This window comes from Sporisorium graminicola, chromosome SGRAM_8 (genome assembly GCF_005498985.1).
Source record: "Sporisorium graminicola strain CBS 10092 chromosome SGRAM_8, whole genome shotgun sequence".
NCBI lineage: Eukaryota > Fungi > Basidiomycota > Ustilaginomycetes > Ustilaginales > Ustilaginaceae > Sporisorium > Sporisorium graminicola.
The window spans coordinates 1,335,418-1,347,769 of NC_043738.1; the positions used below are offsets into that span (position 1 = coordinate 1,335,418).

Here is a 12,352-nt window from a genome sequence, read left to right on the forward strand (position 1 = left end):
TCACGTATGGCAGTGCGGGCCATCCGAGTCGACCATAGGCGTTGGTTGAAATGCTGTGAATCGATGCAATGCAGTAGAGATACATGTGTATACAGTGAGGAACGCCGAGCTCAGACCGACAAGTTGCCCACGCCGTTGGCCACCGCCACCGCCTCGTCCTCGTCCTCGCTGACGCCCCTGCGCTCGTCGTCGTCCTGCCTCCCCTGCTCCCAGTCCTTGTTCATGTACTGCACCAGATCGAACTCGCCGTCGTCGTCGCCGTCGTCGTCGTCGTCGACAAACATGTCTGGATTCAACGAGAACATCTCCCTGCCGCTCAAGCCGGCCATCTTGTTGGCGGCGGCCTGCGCCTCCTTCTTCTTCTGGAGCATCTCGTTCTCGGCCTGCTTCTTGTCCATGCGCTGCTTCTTCCATGCTGCGAATGTCTCGGCGGTGACGGGGGTGAGGTTGGTGCCGAGCTTGTGGCGCTCGGTTTCGAGGAAGTCTTCGAGGCTGATCTCGTTTGCCTTTTCGAGCGCCTCGAGTTCCTTCTTCTGCGACTTGAGCACGAACCCTGGCGGGAGGCGGTGGCGGTACATGCACTTTTCGCCGCCGTTGGGGCATTCCCAGAACCAGCCGTACTTGCCGTCCTCGACGGCCTGCAGGAAGAACTTGCACACCTTGTCCGTGGTCGACTTGGGGTTGCCGTGCTTGGACAGGATGACGGATTCCAGCTTGGCGTCGTCCCACTTGTCCATCGTGTCGAGCTTCTTGTCTTCGTTTTCGTCGCGCATGTCGACGTACAGGTCCTTCTTCTCGGTCTTGCGCCCCGCGTCGTTGCTGTGCCCGTACTTGCACTTGGTGCCCTTGTCACATCGCCCCGCTTTCCAGAAGGCACAGGTGACCGTCTTCGGGTCGACGCCAAACGGCACCTTGGGTTGGATGATGCTGAATAACGGGTCCGCCGCTCGCTCCTTTGCGGCGGCCGCGGCGGCCTTCTTTTCGTCTTCCTTCTTCTTCTCCTTGGCTAGTTGCTCTTTCGACTTGCCCGCCACCTTTTGCTGTGAATGGATGAGCGCTACCTGCTTTTGCCCCTTTCCGCCCTTTTTGTTCTTCATACCGAACGTCTTGTCGACGGCGACTTTCGAGCCGCCCGCCCCTTTGTCCTTTCCTTTTGGTGGCATGGTGGATAGAGATATGTGTGGGGTGTGTGTGTCGCAGCAGGTGATGGATGTCAAGAGTGAGTCGATGCGAGCTTGCGGGAAAGTGGACGCTAGCTTGTGGCTTCCTGGTCTCGTTATGCACTAGCGTGTCGAGCGCGCGATACAGATAGAAAGAGAGCGCTTGTAGGGCACCGGTTATGCAGTCGTTTTCGTGGCGTCAGAGAGAGCTACCTGCTTTCCGCTCTGTTCCAACTGCTGAGTCCTCCGTATGCTGGCCCGAAACCTTCGATGGCAACAGCTAGCGTTTGTCCGATACCAAGGCTCGGCTTGAAAAGGTGATGCAAAGGTGATGATCCCGAGCGGTGATGTCGTTCGTCGTAGTAAAAGATGGAAAGCAAGAAGAGAAGAAGCAAGAAAAAGAACCTTCTCAAAAAGTCGTGTGCCTCTTCTCTCTCTCTCTCCCTCACACTCACTCTGTCTGCTAAATTTTTGTAACCCAAGGGCAAACCGACTTTGTACTCGATGCTACGTCCGACTACGAAATTTTTCTATTCACTCTCACTACAATCGGGCACAGGACCCCCGATCACAACCACGCTCTTCCGTCATTTTGCATCCCCAATCCCCCCTGACTCAAGCTCTCACCGTCAACACTCGTGCTTCTTTTGACACACTGACCGCTTCCGGAGCAGCTTCGCTTTTAGGTTCACTTTATGCGATTAGAGTACAGGCACATGACATTGCCAGAAAAGTCGTCAAAACAACAAGGTCGTGAAAGTGTGTGTCACACACACAGACAGAAAACGAAGATCCACATCCTAGTGGCCAGTACGTTCGTAAGAACGTTATACGAGCCAAAGCTGTGCGCGAGAAGGGAAGGGAGAAGCGCGATAACTGCAATGTCCAGTTGCGAGAGTAAATTGTTCATACGTCTGGAGAGCCGTCTCCATTGCGGAGCTCCGACATGGCGCTGAGGTGCGGAGGCGCTGGCGAGCCTTGTCTCGTCGGTGGACGAGGTGCTGTGGGTGCAAGCAGCAAACCAGACTCAACGGTGGACATGTCTGCAACCGAGTGAGCCCGGCTCAGCGAAGCTGAAAACAACCCAGGCCGGATCGTACGCTCGCCCAGAGGCGAACCGGGTCCACCAGGAGACAGGGCGCCGCTGGCATTGCCGCCAGGTGTAGTGAGTCCAGAGCGAGTCGAAAGCGTCGCCGAGGTGAGACGATGTCCCAACACCGGCGTAGGCGCTCGGCTCGAGGTGCGCGATGCTGGTCGTGAGATGGCCGTGCCTGTGGTGATGCCCGTGAAAGTGGGAGATGCTGGACGCGACACTCGCACCATGGTAGGTGCAGTCGCTCCTCTACGAGCTGCGATCCGAGCGCCGTGTCCCAGTACACCATCCGAGGCAGACCCGTCTCGACTCATGGGCAGACTCGAGTTGCGCTTCTTGGGCCGCGTCGTACGCCTGGGCAGGAGCGAAGGAAACGTAGAAGTCAAGGCGAGAGCCACACGACGTACTGGCCAGCCCAGCACACCAGCAACACCCTTGCTAGCCCGTTTGCGCGACGACGTCCGCAGGCCTGCTCCCGCGGATCCACTCGAGCCGCTGCTGCTCTCTTCCGAGCTGCCCTCGGAGCTGAAACCAAACTCGGCTTCCATCGTCGGGCTGTAGTCCTTGCCGTCAGCGCGCTTGCCCAACTTGGACCAGAAGCCGCGCTTCGAGACATCGCCGGAAGCTTCCTCCATGCTGGCAAGAACGTAGTCGCCACGACTGGCGCGCTTGGTGCTGCACATGCCGCCAAGTGTGCCCAGCGGCGGTGGTAGCATGTCCTTGATGGCCGCTCGCCTTCTGGTGGCACGCGGACCGCGACCGCGGGTGCAGAGGCAGGTGATGAGCAGCACGAGGAAGATAGCGACCATAACGATCAGTGAGATTGGGCTCATGTGCCTCCTTGCGCTGTTCAGAGCGGGCGGGAATGCCGAGCCTTCGCCCGTGGTGTGCCACTTGGGTCGGAAGGGATCCCACTGGCCGAGTTTCGAGTTGGACTTGGTGAGCTCGTCAAATGGGGAAGGCAGCGATCCTGGTGCAGGTGGAATGTCGTGGCTCGCCTCCAACACAGCCTTGCCCAGGGTCCAACTGACCGAGAAGCCCTCAATGTCGTTGACGCTCTGGAAGAGGTTCTTCTGCTCGCCTTTGCCCTGCGCCTCGTCGGCGTGATCGGTACCATCGCCCGCACCCTTGTGGTCGACGATGCGTGGAATGCCGATGCCTTCGTGCAGAACGGTGACCATCCAGGCAGCTTTGAAGCACTGCGTCTGCAGACGGCTCAGTTGCACTTCGGGCCCGAAAAAATCTTTCGCATCGAGATGCTGCTTAAGCTCGGCCCAAGGCTTTCCGCAAAAGTCGACAGCGGCCTTCTGGAAGTCGACAAAGTCGTAGACGCCGCCGAGTCCAAAGATATCGTGCGAGCTGAACCAGTATTCCGAGACGCCGATGAAGTGGTTCACGCTGAAATCGATCTTGGGCACGTGGACGCCGTGGAAGAGGCATGGCGGCTTGTGACACACTGCTTCCTTGTCAAGAAGCGGATGCATGGATTCGAGGCAGGCGGTGAAGTTTCCTGCGCCCATCAACGAAACATCCGATTTGCCATCAACATGGGCGAGTTGCAGTCCGTTGGGAAGACACGGGTCGGACAGGAGCTGGTTGGATTCCTGAGCCTTGACTGCATCCGAGCGAAGCAAATCAATGTACCGCTGCCGTGCCTGGTTGGTGCCATAGCCGAGAAAGGTGGTGACAAAGACCTTGTGCGAGACCTCGGTGCCGTCGAGCATGCGAAGTGGTACGGTGGTGAGATCGGCTTCGGCAGCTGCGCCTTCGCCCTGGAGTGCCTTTCTACTGGGTTCAAAGGCAATCTGGGTGCTGGCGCCGCCCATGTCGAGGAAGCCAAAAGTGGATTTGCCCTCCTGGATGTCGGTCTCGCCGTCGAGAGACGCCTTTTTGCCGCGAATGTGGAAGCCGTCCATGAGGTAATTGACCGAGATCCATCCTAGTAAACCCTCCTCTTCACCGCTGATGACCTGGACATGCGCGTCGCATCCTCCTCCATTGAGGCTGAACGTGGTGTGTTCGCGGATGTAACGGCACGTTTCGGCGAGCACTGCTTCGCGCTGGGGCTCAGGAAGCAAGCGCATGCCAGCCGTTGCCATGACATAAATGGGTGTCTCGGCCCAGGCAGATTGAGGTACAATCTTCTCAGCGTGGTCGAGAAGACTCTTGAGGTAGTTGCCGACATCGGCCGGGTGGTCTCCGTAAGAGGAGAGGCCAGGTTCGACTTTGAGACTCCAGTCTACGCCCGAGCTTTCCCAGGTGCCCTTTTCGACTTTGGGTAGCACCTTGGCATCGAGACCCTTGCTGGCTCGCAAAGCACGCTCAAGCTTTGGATCCTTCCAAGAGTAGACCTGCATGCGAGAGCCGGAGGAGCCGGCATCGATAAGAACGGCATACTTTCGACCTTCGAGCCAGGAGGCAGGCGCATCGAGCTGTGCAGCCCCGGGAACGGCATCTTTGAGCGGCGACTCGTTGAGCTTGGGATTTGCCGCCTTGGCAGCGGCATTCCAGGTGTAGGCGTCTTCAACATTTTCTCGTCTTGCAAGGTGTGTCGACTGTGCCTGACGCTTCTGCTGTTGCTGTAAAGGCGGTGCGTATTGCCGTCTTTGTCGCTGCTTCACGGGCGTGTTGAAGGTGTAGGCGCCATAGGGCTGAGAGGACGATCCCTGTATTGGGTAGCTCATCGTGAACGTGCGAACAAGAGAGGAGTGTGCGGCAGGGTCGATGGCGGCAAGGAGGCCGCGAGCAGAGCCGTTCTGTTGATGCTTTCACTGGAGCATGTGCGTGTGATTGTCGACTCGAAGGCAAAGGCGATGGAAGGCTGTGGATGCCGTACGCCTGGCTTGTGAGCTTGGTGCCGCGATCGAGTGAGCTCCGTACAAGTGGGGATGAGAATGCGTTGCTTTCGGCTGGGAACCGAAGTCAGTGACGATGCACTGTCTAGGCGGAAGTGTTGCGAAGGGAAGGAAGGGATGGCGATGATGGCGAAGTGAACAAGAGAAGCAAAGGAACGTCGAACCCCAGTCGGCCAAGGGATCTTCGCCGTTGGCAAGTCGGCAAGCCCGAGATGGAAGGCAAGCTCGAGAAACGTACAGTGCGGGAACAGCCAACGGCGGCAGACAGACGACCAGAGCGATAAAAACAGAAACCCAAACACAGGCTGGACCAGCGCACTCCCTCCCGAAAGCTAAATAAAAAAAACTAGTGGCGGCGAAGCGTGCGTGCTTGCTTGCGTGCGTGCATCGGTGAAATTGGAGGCACTTAGACAGGCAAGCTCGAAATTCGCTTCACAGATGAGGCAGAATTCAAATAAAAATAAGAAAAAGAAAGAAAAAAAAAGGTAGATTCGAATTTCGGTCAAAACATGAAGCCAGATTGGGCGACACACGGCGGCCGCGGCCACGGCCACGGCGGTCCAGATATATTGTTGCGGTTCGTCACGCTCCGAAGGCTCGAGAAAAGCCGCAGCGTGTTTGACTTTTTTTGGCATCCTATGCAGGAAAGAGTCTCAGAGCGGGAAAACAGTTCCTCACTGTTATGGCAGCGAACCGCTGCTCTCTCCCCAGGTGCACAACCGGCGAACGACGTGACCCCGAACTACGACTGTGGAACGGGCCAAAGCCAGCCAGCGAAAGGTCAAATCACCGAGCCTTGTCGAGAACGTGGGGTACGAACGACACGTAGAAACGCCGTTGTCGTCGTCAGCTTGCCCCCTGACTGAACTCTTCTGGTAAACATAGCTTGCCAAAGTTGTACTTGTCATCTTGCCATTTGCTCTAACCTCTTTCGGTCAAAAGAATAACGAAACACATCACTTCACGCTAGCCACATCGATGGATCGAGGCGACTGCGCAATTGCGACTGTATTCGTAAGGCCGCGCTGCGCTTTCGAAGCGCACGATGCATCGGACCGAGACGACAGGAAATTTGCCTGTCTACTGAATACCCTGTCTCTGGTTCGCGCTCTTCCGAGGCACAAAAGAGTCTCGTTTCAGCCTCTCTCTATTTTCTTGATTTTTTCAATAATAGTCTCACCTCTGCAGTACCGCCACTTTATCCAACTGATTTCCAATTCTCTCGAGTCTCGGTCGCTTCCTGTCTTAAGTGCAAACAAGCCTTCGGCACGAGGAAACTCAGAAAGCAAGGCACTTTGCGCCTGCTGGCCCGACAATATTGAACCTACGTCGAGCTACGACCCTTCGTCTGCATGGACACACATTATTCGATGGAAAGACGGGCTGCTGAAAATGTGAATCCGACTGAAAAGTAGCGAGTGTGGCCCACCCTCTGCACGGCCAACGTCCAGCTGCAGATTCCATGTGAGGCCGGAGAAAAGGGCGAAATGAGTGGTTCGCACAAGATAGCCGAGGTGATTCGCACGATGCAGTGTTGCTCGCGATCCACGCCTTACCTCGAGATCTCTCACCGCAACCGAGAAGTGCTGCGAATGGCGGTGTACACAAGCGCTCTACGGTTACTTCGCCGAAGTCGATCGGTGAAATAAACGCGACCGCAGCATCCCAAAGCCACCCTCGTCACCATCTTGAATCGGACAGCACAAGTCCGAACCAAACGTGGAAAACAAGCCGACCGTCGGGCTAACTATAGAGCCTCAGCGGCCCTGTGAAAGCTCTTGAAACACCGGGCATCGCTGCCAACCACATTCATCCGTGGAGTGACCGCATCGAAAAGTTCTAGAGCGTTTGCCTCCTTTCGGACCGACTGGTTGCAGCATTCGTCCCTCTCAGCTGATCGCACTGGAACTGTCATTCAGCCGTTTCCTCGTCTGTCGCATGGGTCATAGGTGCTGTGGCCGCCGTGGCACGCCCCGAAGAGGATAGGATGCTGTGCTCCGAGCTGCATGTCTTTGATCGACCTGGGAAGAGCATCTCCGCCGCGACTGACTTCTTTCCGCCACTCCCTTCCATGTCATCGTGCTGAAACGAGGCTTCTGCACGTGCTTGCCCGCCAAATTCACAATTCTGCTTTGTGTGCTCAAAGCTTGCCGAAGCGGATCGTCATCTGGCTTAGAGCTTTGGAATGAAACATGTCCCCAGACTCGACGAACAACAAACACGCACAGGGAACTCCGGAGGCGCCACTTCGCTTCGGGACCATCTCGACAACATGACGGAATTAGATTTGATCTGGGTGTGAATCGTATGTCGCCATCTGGTGCCATTGTGAAGCGTGCCCCACTGTCTTGGTCTGCAGACCGCTCCTTCGCGCTGCCAATGATGACGTCGGCGGAATCGCCTCGAGCACATGTCATCCGGACGAGGGCAGTTCTCAATCAAGATGGCGGCATCTTAGCCCGCATCTTGGCTTCCAGATGGACGCTGTAAGCTTGCAATTCGGCACAACAGCCTCCGACGCATTCTCGAGGCTGTGATCACTCTTTCGTCTCAGCTTCCGATCCCAAGATTGACAGCCAGACGCAGCGGCACGAGCTGAAGATCTACCAGTCTGCTGTGCAGACAACTGCACGGCAGCTTCTGAACGTCTCAGCATTTTAGGTTCAGAGGGCTGCAGCACACCCCAGCCTGGCGCAGCCCCCCGATACACCATCGTGCCGAGCCAATGGTGTATTGCCGTTGACGAAAGCCAGTCTCACGCTTCTGGCCACGCTGGTTGATGCTCCGTTACAGGATCAGCCTATCATGAGAGACCAGCCTATCATTAGAGATGCAGTGGAGACAACCCCTGAGATACACGCAGGCACCTAATAGTTGCATGAGCGCCATGCACCTGAATCCTTCCCCTGCAGCTGAGCAGGTCCTAGTGAGAGACTAGCTCCTGCTCATTGTTCGAAGGTTGCACGCCATCAGATAAGTTGTCCGTTCAGACCGACTGGACAAAGGCGACAGCTGCGTGATGCGTGAGATACGAGCTGGTCGGCCAAGTAGCATGCTGCGATTGCTTGTCGGCTCCATCTGGCCCGGCCAGAGTCACCCCGTTTCTCTAAGGGATCTGCGGGGCGCTTTTGTCGAGATTCTCATGAAGAGGCAAAACCCAAGCTGCTGCTTTGGCTCTAAATATGACCAGCTTCGATTCCAATTTCAACCACCGCCTTCTGGGGTTAAAATCGTGATTAAACAACAGCATAAGCTTCGAATACAAAACGGTCCAAGTCGGTTACATTTTGGACGTTCTCTCTGTGCATCCACTTGAAACGCCTTTCTGGTAGTAATTACCGTGATTTGAGCTGGTGGAATTGAAGCTTTGTTCGCTGCTGTTCCTGCTAGTGCGGCTGCTGCTGCCGCTTTTTTTTTTTTGCCCCTGAAGCTGCTGCTGCTGCTGCACTTCGACCGCGCTGGACTTATTTGCGCTGGACACACGCACGCACACACCTGCAATCACACGCACGCACGCACGCACGCCCTCCAGACAGGTAGACGGACAGCCAGCCAGCCAAGCTCGAGTTGGTCCGCTTGCTCATGCCGTTGGTAGCAGGTAGCTGCTTGCCTCGAGAGAGAGTCGATGAGCCGAAAAGCGCAAAGCTCATCCCTTCCTCTGATTCGGGTTTGCTTCCGATTTTGGCTCTCATCCTTTCACCTCCTTCTCTTGCTCTTGCTCTTGTTGCCCCTTTGCAACTCACCTTCTTTCCCGCCTTTCATCGTCTCCAACAACTCCATCAACACCGGTGGCTCATCCTTGTCGCTCTCGTTCCCGCTGGCTTTCATAAAAGATTCGACGTTCAGCTACCATCTGGCATTCTGAACTCATTTACCTCGACCGGCTAATCTTCTTCGGGCGAGCCTTCCATCGCACCGACCTTTGCTTTCCTCGATTGCATCCGCAGCATCCGCAGCACCGCACTCTCGTCAACGCCTCTGTTCTGGATTACGAATTAAGCTTGCAACCACAGACGGCAAATTCACGGACCATCTGCGACTTGCACTTTTAGATCGACCATCCGAATCACCGCGAGCTGCTTCCAGTTGGATCCCTCATTGCAATTTACATCTCTGTGTTGGCCTCCAGCTTTCTTTGCTCATCTCGACTAACTCGACCATCCACAACATCGCATCGCGACTCGTACTCGGTTTCGCGACATTTTCTCGTAGAACACCATCCTCAACCCCACAATGTCCAAGGCACAGTTCTTGCGAGAATACAAATTGGTCGTCGTCGGCGGTGGTGGTGTCGGCAAGTCGGCGTTGACGATCCAATTCATCCAGAGCCACTTTGTCGACGAATACGACCCCACCATCGAGGACTCGTACCGCAAGCAATGCGTCATCGACGAAGAGGTGGCTCTGCTCGACGTATTGGATACAGCAGGTCAAGAGGAGTACAGGTAAGTGCCAGCGCACCTCGTTGTGAGCGCAAACAAAGACACATAGCATTGACACTCTCTCATTCCGCTTCCCTTCTCAATTATGCGTTTGGTACCCTCCACAGCGCGATGAGGGAACAGTACATGCGAACAGGCGAGGGCTTCTTGCTAGTGTACAGCATTACATCTCGCAATTCGTTTGACGAGATCTCGACATTCCACCAGCAGATCTTGCGAGTCAAGGACAAGGACTCGTTCCCCGTGATTGTGGTGGCCAACAAGTGCGATCTGGAATACGAGAGGCAAGTAGGCAGCCACGAGGGACGCGAATTGGCAAAGCACTTTGGATGCCGCTTCATCGAGACATCAGCCAAGCAGCGCATCAACGTGGACGAGGCGTTCAGCAACCTTGTGCGCGAGATCCGAAGATACAACAAGGAGCAGACCATGGGCCGTCCCGGGGCGACGGGTGCCGCGACCGGGTCAGGTGGAATGGAGCGATTCCAGACAGAAGAGGGCTCGCACTCGAAGGGATGCTGCAGCAGTTGTGTGGTGCTGTAGCGCAGCGCTGCGATCTTAGGTCCCTTTGTCATCGTCCAGATTCTGCTTCAGCATAGACTTTTTTTTTCATCTCCAACCATCTTTGCGCGAAGCTGGGCTAATTGCTCTATGCACCCTTCGATTGTGCGGCTTGACGGACGGCATCACGGCACCGGACGGGGCAGAGATCCAATTGATTGCTCGGTCGTTGCAGACTTGCTCTACGCTTCGACGCATGTCAACGATCTCCACCCGTTCCCCGTCCGCCCGTCGTTGCTGCTGGTTGTAGCGCATGTTTGTCTTGTTTTCACTCAAAACTGGCTTCCTCTTTGGTGGTCAATGATATCCCTTATTTGCCATTCTGCGCTCATGTTGATGACTTCGAATACGGCGGCAAGGGCTAGTGGAGCTCATCGGCTAGTACAGTGTGAGAACATGAATAAATACCAGATACGATACGGCATAGCGAGGGATATGAACAGCTCTGCTTCGGATACTTTGCTTCTATCGTCTCCAAGGTGGTGTTTTGACGGCGCCACGTGATCTGCGTCGACGAGGAGAATTTCGCTGGTTGTGGAGAGGTGAGAAATCTAGCATTTGGCACTGTAAATCCAGGCTGCAGACGCGTTTTGGAAAGAACAAACACGCGCAAACATGTGTTGGACTCTGAAAAACACCGCCAGCCTCTGGGTTTGACCCTGCAGCATCAGCGTTGGTACCTTGACCACCATCACCTCTCCTTCGCCAGACCAGCACCGACCTCGTTCTTGTCGCCATTGAACTCCCCTCTGACACCAGCACAGCAAGTCAACAAGCAAGGAAACCAAGACATGGCGCCGTCTCGCGCATTCGGTATGAGCTCCTCGTCGGCCTCCTCGCGACATGCGAATCGCGCTCGAGCCGCGTCAGACGAAGAAGAGTATTCCGATGCGGACAACCACTACCGTGCCATCAAAAAAGCCACCGCGTCTGCAGTCCCGAGCAAGTCGAGCCTGTACAAATCGTCGGCGAGCGCACCGTCGCGTGCCAAACGGCCCAGCGACGAAGTGGCCTCAGACTACGACCATACCCGAGCTGTCAAGAAGAGTGCGTCTTCCACACACAAGAGCGGTGGATCCTCGAAAGCGACACGACACGGCAATGAAGAAAGCTCCGATGTTGAGGGAGACGATCCCGCCGCCTCTGCTCTGTCCGAGGAGCTGCTCATGGACACGCGCGGGTTTGGTGACTATGTCGACAAGAAGCTGTCCAAGCTCGCATCGAAACGCGAACAGATGCTCGAGGAACGTCTGGAACGCCTGAAATCGCAACGCGATGAGATCCAGGCGCAGTACGACGAGCTCCGACAACTCCGGTACACCGACCCGGAACAGGTGCTGGACGATTTCAAAAAGACGGCAGAGGCGCGCTATCGCCACGACAAGGATCTGATCAGCTCGCTCAAAGTCAAAGTGGAAGCGGCCGAGAAGCGGGCCAAGGAAGCCGAGGGCGGTGTTTCAGCACCGGGGGGCGCGGATCGAAGCATGAGCATCCTCAATGCCAGCGTGATGCGCGAGAGCGTCCAGCCCGAACTCTCAGACCAGCGTATCGAGGAGCTGGAGAAGCAGCATCGCAAGGAGATGGCCGAGGCAATTCGAACGCAGAAGCGGCTCGAGGAGGACGTGCGTGCGTACAAGCTGCAGCTCGAGCAAGAGATCGCGCAGTCCAAAGCAAACGGTGCCAAAGCCTCGTCCGCAGCTACCGCCACCTCGGCAGCCTCAGCCTCTCTCGCAGCGCTCGAAGACGAAAAAGCAGTACGCAAGCTGTACGAGGACCTCACCGGCCTCGTCGTCACAGGCGTAGAACGCATCGAGGCCCACCAGCCCTTCCGCCGCTTCAAGGCCATCTTTGCACAGGAAGACTACTACTCGGTGCTCATGGACCTCGAGGAATCCTCGTCCAAGATCTCGTCCACTTCGGGCGCGGCGGGCAAGAGTCAGACGCGAGACGATATCGTCTACGTGCCCAAGATCGACGAGGACCGGGACAGCGAATTGCTCAACAGCCAGCTGGTGCCGCAGGAGTGGCTGGATGCGTTGCGGTTTGATCGCAACATGCTGTTCAAGTGGTACGAGAAGACACGCAAGGCGTTGTTGACCGACGAGGCGAGGATGAAGATCCGCGCTAGGGAGGAGAGGGCGGCGAGGCATTGACTGAGCCAGACTCGTCGTGCCGGCGGTTAGAGGAGGTTTCTTTGTATCTTGTTGTTGCTGTGTCAGCCTTGCGTTCTTGTCACGCGAA

The 12,352-nt window shown here is 56.2% G+C and overlaps 4 protein-coding genes across 4 annotated transcripts; 2 read left to right on the top strand and 2 right to left on the bottom strand.

Moving 5' to 3' along the window:
* Nucleotides 1-110: 110 nt before the first annotated feature.
* Nucleotides 111-1,163, bottom strand: EX895_006212 (uncharacterized protein; the record flags this gene model as incomplete). The annotated part of the gene is made up of 1 exon (XM_029886804.1): nt 111-1,163. The coding sequence occupies one exon, from the start codon at nt 1,161-1,163 to the stop codon at nt 111-113; it is 1,053 nt and encodes a 350-aa protein (XP_029737117.1).
* A 903-nt stretch (nt 1,164-2,066) lies between these two features.
* EX895_006213 (uncharacterized protein) lies at nt 2,067-4,937 on the bottom strand (the record flags this gene model as incomplete). Its single annotated transcript, XM_029886805.1, has 1 exon — nt 2,067-4,937. One exon carries the CDS (start codon nt 4,935-4,937, stop codon nt 2,067-2,069), a length of 2,871 nt encoding a protein of 956 aa, XP_029737118.1.
* Nucleotides 4,938-9,341: 4,404 nt separating this feature from the next.
* EX895_006214 (uncharacterized protein) lies at nt 9,342-10,093 on the top strand (the record flags this gene model as incomplete). Its single annotated transcript, XM_029886806.1, has 2 exons — nt 9,342-9,553; nt 9,658-10,093. The coding sequence occupies 2 exons, from the start codon at nt 9,342-9,344 to the stop codon at nt 10,091-10,093; spliced, it is 648 nt and encodes a 215-aa protein (XP_029737119.1).
* An 809-nt stretch (nt 10,094-10,902) lies between these two features.
* Nucleotides 10,903-12,264, top strand: EX895_006215 (uncharacterized protein; the record flags this gene model as incomplete). Its single annotated transcript, XM_029886807.1, has 1 exon — nt 10,903-12,264. The coding sequence occupies one exon, from the start codon at nt 10,903-10,905 to the stop codon at nt 12,262-12,264; it is 1,362 nt and encodes a 453-aa protein (XP_029737120.1).
* Nucleotides 12,265-12,352: the final 88 nt, after the last annotated feature.